General features: G+C 40.3%; 1 protein-coding gene across 2 annotated transcripts in view; it reads left to right on the forward strand.

The window, feature by feature from the left end:
• The window catches only part of LOC134583541 (N-acetylated-alpha-linked acidic dipeptidase 2-like), a 121,337-nt gene that overhangs the window by 23,460 nt on the left and 84,351 nt on the right, over positions 1 to 13,526 (forward strand). For both annotated transcript variants that reach the window (XM_063440488.1, XM_063440489.1), the window contains exon 7: positions 529 to 624. In XM_063440488.1, the coding sequence (XP_063296558.1) occupies positions 529 to 624 (96 nt within the window). The remainder of the gene's footprint in view (positions 1 to 528; positions 625 to 13,526) is intronic.

The raw sequence follows: 13,526 nt of genomic DNA on the forward strand, positions 1-13,526 counted from the left end.
GATAGTGTCTATTACGATTGCTCCTTTTTGCATTATAATTGTGCAAGTCATTTTCTCAATAAAACATATTTACCGTAAAATACAAAAAGTGGAGCATTCAGCATGTAAACCAAAATAAACCAAAGAAAATAGTTACTTGTTTACTATCCCAAATCCCCACGCACTCCCACTACTCCTGGTACACATCAGCCCCAATACATAAAAACCAAAGAAAAGAGTTACTTGCAACCTATCCCATATCCCTATTTTAATAACTGCAGGTTTTTTTTAGTATCACTCTGATAAACATTCAATTTTAAGCTCTTATTTTTCTATATTTATGTTAACCAATATTCCTATTCCATTGGTGACTTCTCCCTTTTGATAAATTACCCCCATTTGTATTAAAATGTTAGTAGGAAAGAATCAAGGTGTATCTAATTGCAATTGTTGCATCAAATCCATTTTGTGCTTTTCTACATAAAAAAAAGTATTAACCGATCATAACTTCTTCAAAGTTCACACAAGTAATATTGTTTTTCTTTTTAGCAAGATGGCTGGAATAGAGGCCCCAAGTGCATGGAAGGGGAAATTAAACTTAATGTACAGAGTAGGACCAGGCTTTGAATCGCCATTTGAAGAAAGGTATGGAATAGAAAATGAAATATTTAACATTCTAAGGCAACGTGTGGACAATTATTACTGCATAGCTCTGTTATGTATTACTAGAGATTAATAGTGACTTGCAACTGATTATTACTGCCACCCCATGTCAAGGTTGGTACATGTGTGAAGGAATACCTGCACATTGCCACTCAGGCAAGCTCTTATCCCAGGTTTGTAGAAAATAATGTATGTGGGTAGAATAGAGATATGTAAGTTACTTACAGCAACTTTTCTATAAGATAATTTTGTAATAAAAACAGTGCAGGGTACTTTGAGTACAGGTAAACTTTGAACAACTATAACAGTTATATTGTGGATTTTGGGGGGAAAAAACGCTATGGGAAAGGGGAGGGGGGAGGAAAGAACGCCATGGGACAAGGGAGGGGGGAGGAAAGAACGCTATGGGACAAGGGAGGAGTGAGGAGAAGAACGCTATGGAACAGGGGAGGGGGGAGAAGAACACTATGGGACAGGGGAGGGGGACAGAAAAATGCTATGGGACAGGGGAGGGGGGACAGAATAACGCTATGGAACGGGAGGAGAGTAAAGAATGCTATGGGAAAGGGGAGGGGGGGACAGAAGAACGCTATGGAACGGGAGGAGAGTAAAGAATGCTATGGTACAGGGGAGGCAGGAAAGAACACTATGGGACAGGGGGGCAGGAAAGAACACTATGTGACAGGGGAGGGGAGAACACTATGGGGAGAGGAGAACACTATGGGGAGGGGAGGGGGAGAACACTATGGGACAGGGAAGGGGGGAAAGAACACAAGCGGGGAGACAGAGGAACATTAAAGGAGGGGACTAAGGTACAGGGAAGGGAAAAGGAACACTGGGGTGGGGGGGAGCACTAAAAGATAAGGGAAAGGAACATTAAGGGGAATGGGGGGGGGGGGGAGTTCCTATCGCACATATTTACACACAAACATACTGCATCCACTACACAAACATACTGCATCCACTACCCACACTGCATCCACTACACAAACAAACACATTGAATCCACTACACAAACACTGCATTTACTAATGAAATACTCTCACTGCATCCACTAAACACACACAAATATTCTTGAAAACATTAAAAAAAAAAAATCGGACTGGCATGTATATTTTGTGCATTTACCACGTAATAAAAAAAACATTTGCAAAAAAAATTAGATTTCTCAAAACAGTAAATGTACAGAATATCGGTAAGCTATTGGCCATCGGCCTGAAAGTTCATAGATTATCGGTATCGGCTCTAACAAATAATCAATATCGGTCGATCCCTACCCTACCCTAACCCTACCCTACAGTCTCACTGCTTGATTCTCTGCCATTTAATAGTTAAATCACTTTGTTTATGCAGCCCTAGGCACACCTCCCTGCATGTGACTTGCATAGCCTGTCTAAACAGCCCGTTAATAGCCGTATAGAACCTTCAGGGGCCTCTTGTGTGTAGTTCAAGTTCAATTTACAGAGCAGGAGATAAAAAAACAACAACCCATAAATCCTCTAAAGCAAGTTAATGTCTGATTGAAAATTAAACTTATTAAGCAGACTGTCACAGACAGGGGATGTGTGGCTAGACCTGCATAAACACAAAAACATTATTTAACTCCTAAATTGCGTGGCATGGGAGAAAAGGGGAGTAAAAACACCTTTATACTGTGTTCAGAGGGGAACCAGACACCTAAACAGCCATTTCAGAACTATAGTGTCGTTAATAATTGTGTTTTCCTTTAAGGCCTGCATTCTACATTAGACAGCCTGAAGTTACTGTGTATGTGGTACACTTTGAGGTAACTTGAGGCACACTGATAGAAAATCAATGCTTTGTAGTAGGATTACAGTCAAAATGTCAAATTATGGGGCCATACCCGAGTCAGCTCGAGGTGTGATAGAGTCTATGGGAGGGTAATAGAAGGAAGGTATCTAGGACCCAGAATCCTCCATAGTCTATACTCATTCACCTGCCCAATTAGCAACTGCTGAGGCTCTAATTAGCAGGTCTCAGAGCAGAAAGAGTGAGATACAATCTGACCTGCAGAGAGAGAGCAGGTCTGTGCAGAGCAGCATCTAAACAAAGTGCTAAAGGTTGGTGAAACCAATGCATATTTTTGATTTGTGTAGTTTATTACCCTGGTTAGTAAGGGACATTTCTTTATGTTTAGTTAGTGCTCAAATTTGAGCTAGGATTTATTTTGTAGATTTTCCCTTTCTGTTGTGCTGCAGTTTTTGAACAAACTGATTGCTGTATGGATTTTGTGCACGCTCTAAATAAACCACACCATTTTTGCACCAGAGACTGTTGTTCTATGCCTGTTACCCTAGAGGACTGTGTTGCTTTGCCCATAAAGGTCACAGAGGAAATAGCTTTTTGAGCTCCTTATGAAATGTTATGGCTTAGTTTTTCTGGTGAGTGAATAGGTTAGGTAGAACGTCCACTGGAAACGATAGAAGAAATAAAAAATAAAAAAAGACCATGGCACGAAACCAAAGGTAAATGTAACTTTTTCAGGATTTAGTCTGATCTTTCTACACACCCTGTCACTGGCTATTCCAGAGAGCAATGTTCAAGGCTCTGGTAATACATGTTAGCAATTTAATTACAAAATGTGTTAATGAATAATAAGCATTTATTCAGTGTCCCTCACTCTCTCCTGGGAAACGTTATAGCGCTACACATTTGTATGTTATGGTATAAATCTATCTGAGAAGAACATTCACACTTTGTAAGCAGCAGAATGTTCTTTGGGGTAAAAAAACTGAAATAGAAACTGGATCACGGTAGTAATCCTTCCAGGGATGGACTGACAGCCAATTGGGCCCCCAGGCAAAATTAGGTTCTCGGCCCTTTGAAGGCCAATATATATGTATTAGATAAATATTAAATATGAGTTTCATATAATGTTGGGAATTACTTTTGTTGCCTATGGTGTGGTTTATGAATGCATGTGAATGATAATTTTGTGTAATGCTGATATGTGTGAAACCCAAAGAATATTTCGTGTACTGCCAGTGAAAATAAAATGCAGTTTTTTTGCATGCAGTGTACATGTATGAAGGGCAGGCAGTGTTGTATTATAATGTGGAACAGATCTGTGTGAAGGCAGGGATTTATTTATTGGGGTAAAATGCAGGAGTGTATTATTATGGAATTTTGGTGTGTGAATACACGAGTATATTTGTTTAAAGCATCAGTGTGTGTAGGAGTGTATTTGTGTGCAGTGCTTACGTCTATGTAAAGGAATGTATGTATATAAAATGCATTTGTGTGGAAGAAGCTGTATGAAGGTGACTGCTGGTGTGTGAATGTTTGTCTGTATTACAGTGTACAGTCTGTGTATGGATGCAGGGATATAGAGTTTGTGTTGAATTTGAGCAGTGTTAGTGTGTGTGTGAATGTAGTAGTCTATTTGTGAGGAGTGTCAGTATGTTTGTGAACCACTGCAGGGCCCGCCAGATATACACACATACATTTATACAGTGGTGTATTTTGGATTTGTGCTGCCCTCGGGGAACCCCCCCATATTTTAATTTTCCCCACCCCTTCTTGTCAAGGCCACACTTTGTCTGACAGACACTTTCATACTGATGCATTCACTGACATACACTCACTAAAAGATAGTCATTGGAACACATACTGTTTAACCAACACACACTTTCACTGACAGACACACACGCTGATAGACACACTCTCATATACACTGAAACAATGACAGACACTCACTGTTTTGACACACTGACACACACTATTACTCAGACACACACTGACAGACACTCTCAGATACACTGACAAACAATGACATACACAAACACTCACTGATTTGACACACACTATTACTCAGACACACACTGACAAACTTTCACTCACTGACAGATGCGCACACTGACATACGCGCACACACACTCACTGACAGACACACACACACACACACTGACTCACAGACACAGATTTCCCCCAACACTCACACATTATTTTTTTTTTTCTTATTTCACTTTATATGCACCTCCCTGGGAGAGCTGGAGTGGATTACTTACCTGTGGTCCAGTGGGGCTGCTGCACAGGCAGGCAGAGTAGGCGGCGAGGGAGCTTTAATCTTCTTGCTCAGCTTCCTCCCGCTTAGTGATGCCGGGAGCCGGAGTGACGTCAAATTCCGTCTCCCAGCTTCATTAAGTGGCGCGCGAGGGAGCTGAGCAGGAAGAGCTCAGGTGAGAGTACTCCCTCGCTGCCCGACCACGATAGAAGTTGCTTCCCGCCAGGTGGGGGGGGAGGGGAGGGGCTCAAAAGTGTCCATCTGGCCAGCTCATAAGCCCCCCAGGACACAAGGTAAACAAGGCATCCGACTGGGTGTTTGGGCCGGCTTTTTTTTCCGCCCCCTGCAAAGTGCCGACCAAGGCAAATGCCTTGTTTGCTTTGTGTAAGATACGTTGCGGCATTTATACACAGACACAGAAATACATAGTGACACAAACACACACAGTCAAATAATATATACACAGATATACATACAATCAGATCATATACACCCATTTATACATAGAGTGACACACACACAATCCGACAATATACACCCAGATATGAACAGTGACACACACACAGTCATATCATATACACACATATATACATACAGTGACACTGTCAGATAATATACACACAGATATACACAGTGTGACATACACAGTCATAATATACACACAGTATGACACACATAGTCAGATAACATACAAACATACAAGTAGTGACACATGCAAATATACAAAGATGCGCACACACACACACAGTCATATGCACATAGATACACACACACACAAATAAATTACTATAACCTATTCTTAGCCACCCTACTGTTTTGGTGTAGGAGGAGGATGGCTTCTCTAGGTCCAGTGGGGGGCTGAAGCTTGCTGGGGACGATAGGAATGGGCTGCCAGTAGCTTCTGTATTTCTGTCCTCCACTTGAGGTTCTCTATGGATGGGAGGAAGTGAAGTGTGATCACTTGTAAAGTGTGATCACCTCCCAATTCAACTGCTGCGCAGGGGTACTGCAAGGTGAAAGGGGCCCAGTCTGATGTGCAGATACAGTGCTGTGCTACAGTGCTCGACTAGTTCAGTGCATCCGGGCCCGTGACTGCCTTGGGCCCTCGGTCCACGACGGATGTGCCCGAGTGGTCAGTCCGCCCCTGAATCCTTCCGATATAAACATTAGTGACTATGTAAAAGTAAGGGCCGCAGATACAATATACATTTAGAGAGGCCTGTAAAAAGTTAACAAAAGAAGATATACAATCCACAACCCACTTACATACTTAAAACATGCATAGGAAGATTTCACTGCTCAATTCACTGCCATTTAGGAGTTAGATCACTTTTGATGCGGTTTGTACAGCCATAGCCACACCTCCACTGGCTGTGACTGACACATCCTGCATGTAAACAAAACGGTTTCATTTTCAATCAGATGTAACTTAATTTAAAAGTTTTAATCTCCTGCTCTGTAAATTGGTCATTAATTACATACAGGAGGCTCCTGCAGGCTTTAGCAACCTATTACCAGAACAGGAGATAAGACATTCTAAAGTAAACAGAGTTTGCAATAAAGGAAGTGTAAACATTAGATCACTCTTTACAGGAAGTGTTTAGGAAGGCAGTGCAAGTCACATGCAGGACGGTTTACCTAGAGCTGCATAAACAAAGTGATTAACTCCTAAATGGCAGAGAATTGAGCAGTGAGACTGCAGGGGCATGATCTACACACCAAAATTGCTTTTTTAAGCAAAAGCTGTTTTAGTGACTAAAGTGTCTCTTTAACTTTTCTTTTACATTTCGGTTTCCAAACCTAGTGGTCAACGTTCCAGACCTCCTCTATCAGACTAGTCTGCATTTTCTGCCTTTGTACATACGTTGAAAACGTTTATTTCCCTACATACTCCAATATCCAAGAATTTTAGAACACTTCCACTTGGAGATTATATGCAATGCTACCTATCTGCATTTTCTTGACACCCTGACTGGTTATCGGTTATTTGATTGGTTGTTCTGTTTATGATCTGTGCTGCTGGAGTTTACAGTAAAGAGAGTAATGCAAAATATGAAGCCTTCTGTCATGTGATAAAACTGTTAAAACCTACATAAGATTCAAATTGCAAAATGTATAAAAGTTCTCCACTTAATGAAGCACATATATTGATCACATTTTTAAAAAGTTGCATAATCGACAAGAGCACATGCTGCATGTGACGGGTACATTAAATTAAAAGGATTAATTTCAGTGATAAGAACATTGCAAACTTCCTGGAATAGAAAACCCTTATGTTCTTGGCAAACTTGGTGTGAGCCAAAAGTTAACTATTAACCTTTCCAAAAGCATAGCATGCTACATGTTGCCATGTATTAGAAAAATGTTACTTTTTTTAATAAATGGTAGACCACAAATTAGGTAGAATTTAAAATTGCCCAAATAATTTTATCTTGGTAGGAGTGTACACGGAGATATATATTTAACCCTGTACTGTGTAACCAATACTTCGCATAACTACATGACATCAACCGGGTTCTTGAGTTACTAGATGTAATAATTCACAGTTTCATTTACATTTTGAGAGGACACTCCATGCATCAAAGTAGCTATGCTGAAAAATGCTATTGTGTTTTTTTTGGCACCTGAACTTTTTCCTCCCTCATTTTAAAAGGAACTCACCAATCACCATAACCACTGCTGCTCACTTGGAGCATTCCTTTAAAGTGGTCGTCGTTTACCAACATAAGTATCTATGATTAAGGTGTTGAACACGGCATGATGTCTCACTGGGTCACGAGCTGAGTACATGAGGTGAAACTGGCAAATCCTTAAAGGAAAGGGACAGAGTTTTATTCTGAGAGTAGAGCCTAGAACCCCACTGTCTTTACCTTTCACTAGCCACCGCTGTGTGGGCATATCATGCTTTAAAATTCATGCATTCTGGGGGAGGGCAAGCATTATAATGATTCAGATGCCATTTCCTACTGCTCCAAGCCTTAAGCTCTTAATCTGACAAATATTGGTCACCTCCAGCCACATCGTAACCCAGAAGGGGTATATCTGACTGGGGGAACATTAGCTCATGCCCTTTTTTTGTGGCTCGCATGCCAAACCGGCTCGCAAGACTCAACGGAGTTCCAGACCAGGGCACCTGTGGATTGTGGCAGCATATGCAGGAGCCTTTGCTGACTGGATCCTGTACTCACCTCCTCCTGAGATAGAGATAATCTGGCCAGCGATGACCAAAGACACAGACTACAGCGTCCCAAGAAACAAGGGACATCGGTAAGCTGCTTAAATGCATGCTGAAAACGAAACCAGCAGAGCTACCAGAGAGGGAGGCCTCCACGGACCTGTCAGATGATGAGGTCAGGCTGTCAAGCTTTGGGCTATGATATGCAGCCAAACACACAAACCCAATGGGAAAAGCAAACTTGACGAACACAATTGTAGAAGTCGCATTCGACGTGCGATCATATACACAAACAGAAAAAGAGCGCAAACGCAGTCTCTCATGCTGTATATCTTTCGGCACCGTGAACACGTCCAAAAGAGGTGGAGAACGTAGCCACGTAAGGGAGAGTTTCCGGAGCTGATGGTTAAAGTTGGAGCAGGTCTCAGAGTGTCGCTAAGGGTAACAAGAGGGCACAATAAGTGGAAGGGGGAAAACCCAGAACAAAAGGTGGAGGGTAGGGCACCCAATACCGTGCCCATGGTAACCTCCCCAAAGCCTCAATGTAAAAAAATATACCAGAGGAAACAATAAAGAGAGGTAAATAAAACCATGATTAAAAGTAATTTTACCAATATTATAAATTTACAGCAGTCAAGTCAAAAGCAATGTAAGAACAAAATACTCTGACCTGACTTGTGATGGAGCAACAAAGAAAGAGGATGTATCTCAGTGGGAGGGTCTTATTATACCTTATCCTTACATCTTTTTGATTGATTTTTGTTTCTCTATTCTTTGCTGCTTAATGGAGTAAAGGAAGTTTATGCAAAATATGAAGCCTCCTGTCATGTGGTAAAATTATAATTCTAGGTTGTCTTGTGACATTGAAAAAAATGTATTCTACCACCAGGGGGCAACAGGCACCTAATATTGTTAAACCAGTCTAAAATTAATGGTAACAGCAACTATTATCTTCAAAGCAGAAGAAAGATTTTAACTACGGTTTATGTGACAAATGTCACTGTAAATAACAGTGTAAGTGATTGTCTTGATGAGTTTAAATAAAACTAAGGTTATGTCTCTAGTATAAATGATTCTAATTACATGAAACGTGTAAAGGATGACAATGTATTTGTATAAAAATGCATGAGTACGCAGATCAGTAATGCAACTAGTGAGTGGGAAACATCATTACCCCAGGATAATGTCCAAAGGTTGCAAATCTTTAGAATATGGACTTTAAAAAAAAAAAAAAAAAAAAGTCACTCAGGGGAATGCGTTAATGACGAGTGACGGACCTCGTCCGTCACCCGTTAAAATTAACCCCAGATCGCCGCAATCGCGGCGATCGTGGGGTTAATGGTGCTCCGGTCTGCCTCTGCATTAGAGGCAGACCGGGAGCACCGGATCGGGCTGTCAGAGTACATGTGCCCGCTCTGACAGCATGTCTGAGCGGGCACATGTGCTCTCTATACTCACCTCCGCCTCCCTGCACTTCCTGGTTCTGTGTGAAGTGCAGGGGGACAGATCTTCAGTGATCCTGCCCCCTGGTGTTAAAAAAATAAAGTAAAATTAAAATCCCACCCCCCTTTACCCCCCCTTTACCCATTTTAATAAAAAATTAACCCCTTCCCTGCCAATTGATCACTGACTACAGTGATCAATTGGCAGGGATTACATTTTACTAAGATCTGATTTTTTTTTTTAACCCCTGAGGGCTAATTCTTTTTTTTTTTAACCCTCAGGGGTTCAATTTATTTTATTAATTAATTTAAATATTTTAAAATGATAAATTTAGCTAGCTGGGGAGGGTGGAAGTTAGTGGGGAATTAGGGGATTTAGTATTACGCTAACTAGGGGTTAACGTTAAAAAAAGTTTAAAAATAAGCTTTAAAAAGTTAAAAAATTAAGTTAAAAAAAAGTTTTAATAACATTTAAGTAAAAAATTTAAAAAAATAAACCCTTTACCCAGTCCAAATAAAAATTAACCCCTTCCCTGCCAGTCGATCACTGCCTACAGTGATCAAAATACAGATCACAGTATTATACTGTTCTAATTTTTTTTTTTTAACCCCTGACGATTAACTTTTATTTATTTTTTAACCCTCAGGGGTTAAATGTATTTAATTAACTAATTTAAATATTGTATAATTAAATATTTTGCTAGCTGGGGTGGGTGGGAGTTATGGGAAAATGGGGAATTTACTGTTAGTGCTGCTTACTGCTAGTTAGGGGTTAACGTAAAAAAAAAAGCTTAGAAAAATGTTAAATCTGTAAAAAAAAGTTTTACGAAAGTTTAGGAAACTTTAAAAAAATGAATAATCAAAACAAAAGTTTAAAAAATAGTTTTAAAAAGTAAAAAAAGTTTTAAAAAGTAAAAAAATACATTTAATAACGCTCATTACCACTACACCTGGTACAAGCTAGCGGAAAAATGATCCCACGCTAAGGTTCAAAATATGCCTTTTGAAATACCCTGGGATGTCTTCATTAAGAAATGGTATGGCTTTATGGGGTATTTGGTTTATATAGCCTGGTAAAATACTCTAAAATGGGACATGGGCACAGCGTAAAAATTCAAAATTTGAAAAAAAATGGAATGGCTGTGTCCCAAATGTGCCCCTCCGATGTCCACATATACCTGGCAAAGGTACATACGGGGGTATTTTTGTACTCAGCAGACATAGCTGAGCAACATATGAAGTATTATACAGTGGTAGTACACATAAGGTTTGCAAAATATACTGTGCAAACTCACTTTGTGTGCCAAAAAGGCAGAAAAAACGCTTATTACCACTACACCTGGTACAAGCTAGCGGAAAAATGATCCCACGCTAAGGTTCAAAATATGCCTTTTGAAATACCCTGTGATGTCTTCTTTAAGAAATGGTATGGCTTTATGGGGTATTTGGATTATATAGCCTGGTAAAATACTCTAAAATGGGACATGGGCACAGCGTAAAAATTCAAAATTTGAAAAAAAATGGAATGGCTGTGTCCCAAATGTGCCCCTCCGATGTCCACATATACCTGGCAAAGGTACATACGGGGGTATTTTTGTACTCAGCAGACATAGCTGAGCAAAATATGAAGTATTATACAGTGGTAGTACACATATGGTTTGCAAAATATACTGTGCAAACTCACTTTGTGTGTCAAAAAGGCAGAAAAAAACGCTTATAACCGCTACACCTTGTACACGCTAGCGGAAAAATGATCCCACGCTAAGGTTCAAAATATGCCTTTTGAAATACCCTGGGGTGTCTACTTTAAGAAATGGTAGGCCTTTGTGGGGTAGTTTGAATTTAAAACCTGCAAAGATGCTTGGAAATTGCACATAGGCCCGGCGTCAAAATTCAAAGTTCGGTCAAAACTGATATGGCTTGGTCTCCTATATGGCACTGTAGCTTCACAAAATAGTGCCATAGACATACAATCAGTGGTGTATCTTGGTTTTGTGCTGCCCTAGGCGAGACTAAACTCAGGCACCCCCCCTAATATAAATTTGACCGACCCCTTCCTGTCAAGGCCAAACCCCTCTGTTTAAGAGCCACCCCTTCCTGTGTAAACCCCACCCCTTCCTGTGTAAACCCCACCCCTTCCTGTGTAAACCCCACCCCTTCCTCTTTAGGCTCCACCCTCTCCTGTTAGAGCTTCACATCTTCCTTTCTGTATTTAAAAGTGAATAACGAAGGCCAATATTTTGTGTTTTCTGTACCATTTCAAATGTTGCATCTATTTTAAGAGAATATTTACATATAATAGCAGTAACAGCACCAAGGCTTCAACAGCTGTTACTGGACATGCATACACAATTTGTGTCATTCATACAAGACAATGCCACTGTACATATCAACACATCCAGTCCATTACACTACTTTAGCCATAGCACAGACTTTCACACACCATTTACTTACATCAATCCATCCTGAAACTGACACGATGAGGTTTTTAATAACTTAGATAACTTTAATTAAATATATAAATATATTAAACTGAAATGCAACTTGAATACAACAAATAAAACTGTAAACATTTCTGACTTAAATAAGTGCAAACTGTTGAATATTAGATCTAAATCATACTTGTAAACTAAACTAAAGTGGCTTTCGCCGAACTCTCTGTGTGGCAAAGCTGTTGATGAGCTCTTCATAGTTCAAAGAGATTGTGAGTTCAGACTCTATTGCCAACACTGCCAGTGAGTTCAATCTTTCCTCTCCCAGTCTGGATCGTAAGTAGTTCTTAACTCGCTTCAAAGTTGAGAAAGAACGCTCAGCTGAGCAATTAGTTGCTGCAGTACACAAAAACATTCTGAGAGCAATGTCCACATTTAAATAAATACTTTGCAATCCTCTCTCCCTTATCATTCGGGACATCGCCAGAACAGAGGTATCTTCTGCAGAAGAACTTATTAGGTATGAACGAAAGTGGAGGCACTCATCAAAAAAACACTCCTGTTCCAAGTCTTTGCTGTAAGAAGAACAAAGGTTGTTTGCATACTGTAATATTGCTGATGGCTCAGTTTTTGATAAATCAGTAATAAATTTAAACTTTCCAAAGAAAGAGTCATATGCTGTTTTTCTTCTTATAAGTTCAGCAACCAAGTTATCACAAATAACATAAAAGGTGTTAATGCGAAAATGTTCTTGGGCTTCCTCTGCCTGTGTCTTGCTGGAAGTTGCTGAACCTTTCCTTGCTTGTGCACCTTTCCTCTTAGTCTCATAATCCTTCACAACTGATTTTTCCATTGCAGCAGCTTCGAAAGTCGGAAATATATCTCTGGTTTCTCGAACAAACTGGATCAGTGACTCATACAGCTCCCCTACAATTCCAACATCAATGCCAATGCTTTGGAGTTTTTTTTTCTAACTGCACCAAATCTATCCAGGATAGTACCCCACAAACCACTCATAAGTGCAGTCTCCAGACGTCGTATTTTATTCAGAAGACCTTCAGCTTCCTTGCATGTTCCTGGTGCCTCTGCGGTATTTTCCTTAATTCTTGTTAAGGCTTCGATTACTTGAGTCCAATTTCGATTCAAGCTTCTACAGGCATCTTCCCTGGCTGACCACCGTGTGTCAGATAATCTCTTGACCGCTAGAGTGTTTGGCACAGATGATAGATGTTCTTGTAAAATCTCCCATCTGTGAGTGGAAGCAGTAAAAAAAATGTAAAGGTATTGTAGGAGACCAAAGAATGAACAGGCTTCCGGACAACTTTCAGCAGCATGCTTCCCTACTAGATTTAAAGAATGTGCAGAGCATGGAATATACACAGCAAGTGGGTTTCTTTCCAGAATTCTGGCTTGCAATCCTCTATAATGGCCAGACATATTGCTTGCATTGTCATATGATTGACCACGACAGTTGGCAATATCAAGATCATATGACTTCAGAGTGGTGAGGACCACTTCAGCCAGTTGTTCCGATTTATGACCAGGATTTGGAATAAAACGAATAAAGCGCTCAACCAGTAAGCCATCTTCCTTGACATACCTTAAGATGAAGGCCAGCTGATCCGTGTGGGAGCTATCAGGTGTTGAATCAACACTGATAGAGTAATATTTAGCAGCCTTTGCCTCCTTAACTATCTGCTTTGTAACAGAATCTGCCATAAGCTGAATAAACTGCTCACAGGTAGCGAATGAGAGGTAAGATGTGACTCCTTTTCCTGCATTGCCGTAACGGGCAATGTGTTCTGCTATAA

This window comes from Pelobates fuscus, chromosome 13, assembly GCF_036172605.1.
Source record: "Pelobates fuscus isolate aPelFus1 chromosome 13, aPelFus1.pri, whole genome shotgun sequence".
Lineage (NCBI taxonomy): Eukaryota > Metazoa > Chordata > Amphibia > Anura > Pelobatidae > Pelobates > Pelobates fuscus.